Source organism: Frankliniella occidentalis, unplaced genomic scaffold, assembly GCF_000697945.3.
Source record: "Frankliniella occidentalis isolate FOCC.00 unplaced genomic scaffold, Focc_3.1 Scaffold67, whole genome shotgun sequence".
NCBI lineage: Eukaryota > Metazoa > Arthropoda > Insecta > Thysanoptera > Thripidae > Frankliniella > Frankliniella occidentalis.
In genome coordinates this window covers 1,218,504-1,225,300 of record NW_026267197.1, presented here as the reverse complement: position 1 = coordinate 1,225,300, position 6,797 = coordinate 1,218,504, and the positions used below count along the sequence as shown (strand labels likewise).

Genomic DNA, 6,797 nt, shown 5'->3' with positions numbered 1-6,797 from the left:
AATGATAAGTGAGAATGAGAATCATTTATCTCATGATTAATGATAAATGAGAGTGAGAACCATTAATCTCATGATCAATGATAAGTGAGAATGAGGGGGGGGGGAGGCCGACGCCCCCTACTCTCGTCCACCGCGGGGAGGCGCCCTGCGCGCCCTGCAAGAATCGATAGTGGTGCAGCTTGAGGGGCTGGGAGGACTGGGCAGCGCTGCGGGGGGCCCTCGTAGGGTGCGGGGCCCCGGGCCGGCGGGGGCTCCGGAGGGGAGGGGGCACAGGGGCGACCAAGGTTTCGGCACTGACCGCTCCTGTGCTGACCTTGGGGTGCATCGCGGCGCATCACTGAAGGCGGGGCTGGCGCTGCGTCGGCTGCATCGATATAGGGTTGGTGGTGGGAGGGGAGGGAGGAGCACGGAGAGAGGCCGGTGAAAAACATTAACAGGCATAATTTATTTAAAAACACAGTATCCAACGAGTTATCTAGAACTACTCTAAGACGCAAATAGTTGCAATTAAGATAGAGAACACCGTGCACCTGAGAACAATGATTTCGAAATAGAAAGTATAGAAGTTGCGTTGACACCAGCCTGTCAACAGCTAGTTTTCCAAACACTATAAAGTAGAAGAAAAAGTTGACTGACTAGGGTTTCGTAAGGAAAATTGTACATGGCAATTACTTTCACAATATACAAGTTTAATGACAGATTTATTCAAGAATATTAATGCATGCGCAAACTGTAAGAGATGTCAACCATCAGCTGAAAGACGCCTAGCATTGCGCGTCCAATAAGCAAAGTGCAAAAAACACCACGCATTTACATTCATTGCATTGTGCATCAGGAAACTGTTTCCAACTAACATATAAGACAGGAAGGAAGAAGAAAGACAGATTACAATAAAATCGTGCCGGCTCACCTAACGTCAGCTGCACTTGTCGGCACATGTCGGCACATCACTCATGATAGTTTGTATCCAAATCAAATATACTAGGCCTGCTATTTTAGTACATATATGGCAGTGACGTTTATGAAAATAGGCACCACTGCAAATAGTACAGCTTTTAAAACTTCGTCCATTGAAGCGTAAGTAATGAATGATGATAATGACAATGCCCGACAAGGGAATGTGCAAGTTGATGATAACTGGGATAAGGATGAAGGTGAATAATTCATGAATGAGATAAATGAATTGGGCGAATGATAAGGGTTGATGGTAACCAATCCTTTAAAATGGATTGGGTTGGGGGGGGGGGGGCTCAGATGAATAATGATAAAGTATGATCAGATGAGTTTGATGAATAATGAATAGTGAGGATGAATGATGAGAAAAATGACGATGAATGATAATGAGATGAATGACGTGGTGCGTCAATGCTAATGATTGTCCGCAGCCCCCGCAATAGGGACGCTTTGAGTGTGCTGCCAGCTGCTCACAGCTGCTTGGTGGGTTGGTCTACCCTGCGCGTCGCAGGCGCTATCATAAGCGTCGCATTGTGGGGACCCCACTGAAGAAACAAAGGTGTTAGTGCAGCGCGACCAGAATGTGGTCACATTCTGCTTGTTTTGTTTTTTTCAACTTTCAGTGTTTACAGTCAAAACTATGCAGGAATACTGCAATAATTCTGTTTAATGCCTTTCTAAGAACAGTAAACCGTTAACACCTTCGTTCCTACAGTGAGAATAGGAATCATTAATGAAAATGATGAATGAGAGTGAGAATGATTGGTGAGAATGATTGATGAGATTGATTGATGAGAATGATTGGTGCGATTGATTGATGAGGATGATTGATGAGAATGATAAATGAGAATGTGAATCATTGATGACAATGATAGATGAAAATGAGCATCATTGATCTCATGATCAATAATAGATGAGAATGAGAATCATTGATCTCATGATCAATGATAGATGAGAATGAGAATCATAGATCTCATGGTCAATGATAAATGAAATGAGAATGAATGATGGGAATGACAATGATTAATGAGAATGACAATGATTGATGAAAATGACAATGATTGATGAGAATGACAATGGTTGATGAGAATGACAATGATTGATGAGAATGACAATGATTGATGATAATGACAATGATTGATGATGATGACAATGATGAATGAGAATGAATGATAAGGATGACACTGGTGCATAAGGATGAGAATGAATGATGAGCAATGACAATGTTTTATGAGAATGACACTGCATCGTGAGAATGACAATGACTGATGAGAATAGATGATGAGAATGAGAATAAATGATGAGAGTGAGAATAAATGCGATGAGAATGAGAAAAAATGATGAGAATGAGAAAAAATGATGAGTAGAGAATAAATGATGAGAATGAGAATAAATGATGAGAATGAATTATGAGAATGAATTCTGAAAAAGAATTATGTGAATGAGAATCATTGGTGAGACTTATTGATCAGAGGGGCAATAATAATGATGAGATGCGAATAATGAGATGAGAGAGTTATGAGATGAGAACGAGTGATGAGAATGATAAGATGAGAATGATCAAATGAGAATGAGAATCTTTGACGACAATGGTTTATGAGAATGAGAATCATTGATGTCAATGATGGGTGGGAATGAGAATCATTTATCTCATGATTAATGATAAATGAGAGTGAGAACCATTAATCTCATGATCAATGGTAAGTGAGAATGAGAATCATTAACCTCATGATAATAATAGATGAGAATGCGAAACATTAATCTAATGATCAATGATTGATTAGATGAGAATGAATGATGAATGATTTCCGAAAAATTAGAAATTTCTTATGAGAATGAGAAGTTAAGAAGAAAAATCATAAAGAGTCATATTGGTGAATGAATGTCGTGATAACTGAAATGAGTGATGAGATGTATAAATGGATGATGAGTTTGGTGAATAAATGATGCGAATGATGCCATAGTAGCTCGAATCTTTCTATGAATGTTCGCTGTACGTTCAGGGAACATTCTGGGAATGTTTCTGGCGGTGCTACAATGTTGAAATGATTGATTATCATGAGGAATGATATGGGTGATGGGAAACGATTGATGATAATGATTAATGATGATGATAGATGACAAATGATAGATGACAAATGATAGATGAATGATAGATGACAAATGATAGATGATAAATGTGATAGATGACAAATGATAGATGACAAATGATAGATGACAAATGATAGATGACAAATGATAAATGACAAATGACAAATGATAGATGACAAATGATGGATGACAAATAATGGATGTGAAATGATGGATGATGAATGATGGATGATAAATGATGAATGATGAATGATAAATGATGGATGACAAATGATGAATGATAAATGATGGATGACAAATGATGGATGATAAGTGATGAATGATAAATGATGGATGATAAATGATGGATGATTAATGGTAGATGATGAAGATGATAAAATGATGACATGATGATAATGATAATGACGATGATATGATGATGATATGATAATGAGTTGGTAATGGAGAAAAGGAAGGGGACACAAAATGTGTGCGACGTATCCATGAAATAATAAATGGTGGGCGCATTTTGATAGAGGCGTCTTATCTAAAAAGAGATCGAAGTATCACAAATTAAAGCATTAGGTTGAGCATTAATATTAACGCAGTTTAGGTATTGGCACACTGAGCAATGGCATCGATGCGTTTGGAGTCAATGATAATTTGCACGATACACCTAAAAGTATGTAAATTTGGAGGATAATATATATGATACATCAAATTTCAGATGATAGCAAGGACGGTGTTAAGTGAAATCAAATGTGGGTGATCAAGATGGAATGATGATTGTGATATGATATTTATGGTGGTGATGATAATTATGATGATGATTTGATGATAATGATGATGATAATGAAATAGTTCGATGAAAATGATAAGTGGAGCGATGATTTGCGCAGGCATGTCCAGTGCGAACAACGCCCGTTGTAAGACCTGGATGAGGGATGACGGGTTGAAGTGTGCACCATGACATGTGCTGTGCAGCCAACGTTAACTTAATGTCCTAACACCTAATGGATGCCCTCCAGCGGGGAGTAAGTCTTGTACTGGTACAGGTCGGAGCCGCCGTATCCGTAGAGAAGCTTGCCTCTTCCTTTCTCATCGTAGTACGGGTATCGGTACTTGGGTCTGCAATCACAAACACAGCGTTAAACTTTGTCGAGGCCGGCTGCAGCGGGGGCGGTTAAATGTCTTTCCACCAACCTCTCGAAGTACTGGAAGTTCGGCGCCTTTGGAGTGAGCACCCCCTTCTGCGCCTCGGTTTGGGCCAGCAGGACGGCGGCGCACGCCACCTGCAACATGGGGAGGCGCGGTGAGCAGCGGCTAGCAGCGGTATACGGGGGTAAGTGGCGGTAAGCGGCGGTGAGCAGCGGTGAACGGCGGTGAGCGGCGGTGAGCGGCGGCGCAGGTCTCTACGGCTCACATCACAAACAGGTGCGCAACGCCCCTAGTTCCACATCCTCGGGCCCGTCCCGTTGTTGTTGTTGTCCTGGCCCGGCTGAGCATTTCAAGAGCGTTGTGCAACGCGACGTGATGTAACGGTGAGGTTACGCCCCGGAGCCTGCTGCCGCCTGTGCCGCCGCGGCGGCGCGCCGCCCGGAGTCCTGCAGCGGTCCGGATGGCTCCCCCTCCACTCCGGGGCCGCCGCCGGCCGGGCCGCCGCGGCGAGACTTCCCTTCCGCCTTCTCATTCTAATACCGGTCCCCCGGTTAGCTCACCTCGCCCCCACCGCGCGGCCTGCAGGCTGCAGGGGAGATCCCTCCCTGAGAGGTTTTCTTTCGCTCAGCCAATCAGGTGAGTCGCGCGCGGCGCAAAGGGTCAACGAGATGCCAGCGAGCAGATAATGGGCAAAAACGCGGCCGGGGGCCACGGCCTGGCGCTAACGGCCGCCCGCCCCGCCCGGGGTTCAAGTCGCAGTGTCGCGCTCGCCTTTCTTGCGCCCAGCGGCCAGCACCCCGGGACCCCGCGGGGCGCCTGCAAAGGTGAGCTGGGCCGGGGACGCGGCGACGCCGATCGAAACCGATTCTATGCGTCATCATCATCATCAGTATTGTTATCGTCGTAAGAACAGGCGGGAAAGGACGCGATCCCAGTGATCGGTGATTGCGCGTGAACTGAGCCGTTTAGTGTTTACTGAGAGAGGAGGCCCATCTTCTCCGCTCATACTGCGACCGGATTTGATTCTCGAACGTGACCACACGTATGCCTGTGGCAGCAGATAGGTGATATGCCCTGCAGGGTTTTGTGTTTTGCGGTCAACTACCGCATGCAAGCGCGCAGTGCGCGGTGCACGGGTTTGGGATCATCCAGAAAGTACGTCCGTCATTCGCCGTCGCGAAGTTGCCAAGTTCAGCCCCAGCAAGCTCCCGTAGCCCCTGGTAGGTAGACACTATCTAGTCTGTAGTGCATGCGTGTACTGCGGGGTGGCCTACCTTGAGTCTCGCAGGCGCCGAGCTCCCCTAATCTGCCGAATTAATTTGAAGAAAACAAACGTACTTCCTGGACGACGCCTCTGTTTGCCGACTGGATTCCATCTCGAGACAGCGTCGTGTTGGGCGGGCAACCCGCTCACATGCGCAGTGCTGCGGGTTACAGTAGGGCGGCGACCATCCACGGACACACGGGTGACTCGTGGGGAGGGAAGTTATGTCTGCGCGTCACTCGCCGGCGGCGCACGGTGACGTGACCCGCCCTGCAACGCGCTGCGAAAGGAACTCGGTAGGGGCTTATTAGAGTTTCACTAGCGTTGAGGAAATAGGGCCGAAGAAGAGGCGGCGGCGGCCGGAAGCGCTCCGGTGCCCTCTGCTCTACAATCAGTGACTGAAGAACGGCGCCTCTTGCAGTCTACAGATAAAGGGTATTATGAGTCATTCAGTTAAAATCGGGCGGGTGACAAAAAGTGTACTCTCACACATACGAACATGGCTCACGGAATCATGAAAACCGTGTCATAACACACATAAAAAGTGTGGGGGGGGGGGGGAAATAGGGAAAAGCGTGGCGTACTCTACTGCACACTTGTCGACGTGACCATCTTCACACTTTATTTCAGTAACTGAATGTCACTCACGACTTCTCGTAGTACTACTGCAGGGCATTGGGATGGGAACTCACCCGACAGGAGAGCACTTGTTGAAGCACTGTGACTGCGTGGCACTCATGGGATCGCGACACTTCACTTGCGCACTTACTGGTGCACTCACAGGTGCACTCACAGGTGCACTCACTCACTCACTCACTCACTCACTCACTCACTCACTCACTCACTCACTCACTCACTCACTCACTCACTACACTACACTACACTACACTACACTACACTACACTACACTACACTACACTACACTACACTACACTTTACTCCACTCCACTCACCATCAGCACCCCCAGGCGGGTGTATGAGGCCACCATGTCGGCGGCTGTGCGGTGCTACCTCACCAGGCTCAGGGGCCGTCCGCACTCTGCGTCCAGCTGGAGACTGGCCCGGAGCACGCCGTCGCCAGCCGGCCCGCGCGCGTCCGGGGTCCGGGGGGCCGGGCCGGCCGGCCGGGTACGGGGGGGCTGCGTCCGCCCCCCGTCACTTTCGCTTTCTCGCTGGTCCCCCCGCGACGTGCGCGGCCGACGGAGACGCCTAGTAGACGCCGTTTGCGAACGCAGCCCGAGCGGGCCGGGCCGGGCCGAGCCGCAGCGTTACTTCACGCGTTACTTTCCCTTTCTCTGAGGCGGCTGCACCGCCCCTTCCCTTCCCCTCTTCCCCTTCATCTTGCCCTCCC

The 6,797-nt window shown here is 47.6% G+C and overlaps 1 protein-coding gene across 1 annotated transcript; it reads right to left on the bottom strand.

Moving 5' to 3' along the window:
* Positions 1 to 421: 421 nt before the first annotated feature.
* On the bottom strand, positions 422 to 6,533 carry LOC113207478 (uncharacterized). Its single transcript, XM_026424063.2, has 3 exons — positions 6,400 to 6,533; positions 4,228 to 4,316; positions 422 to 4,152 (listed from the first exon to the last, which is right to left on the bottom strand). The coding sequence occupies exons 1-3, from the start codon at positions 6,433 to 6,435 to the stop codon at positions 4,035 to 4,037; spliced, it is 243 nt and encodes an 80-aa protein (XP_026279848.1). The 5' UTR covers positions 6,436 to 6,533; the 3' UTR covers positions 422 to 4,034.
* Positions 6,534 to 6,797: the final 264 nt, after the last annotated feature.

What these genes read in the sequence shown, in the direction of transcription:
- LOC113207478 (XM_026424063.2), bottom strand. Translation starts at nt 6,435, where the DNA reads ATGGTGGCCTCATACACCCGCCTGGGGGTGCTGATG. An exon ending in CCCGCCTGGGGGTGCTGATG is followed by an intron (nt 4,317 to 6,399) that starts GTGAGTGGAGTG and finishes CCCATGTTGCAG; the next exon opens with GTGGCGTGCGCCGCCGTCCT. An exon ending in AACTTCCAGTACTTCGAGAG is followed by an intron (nt 4,153 to 4,227) that starts GTTGGTGGAAAG and finishes TTGTGATTGCAG; the next exon opens with ACCCAAGTACCGATACCCGT.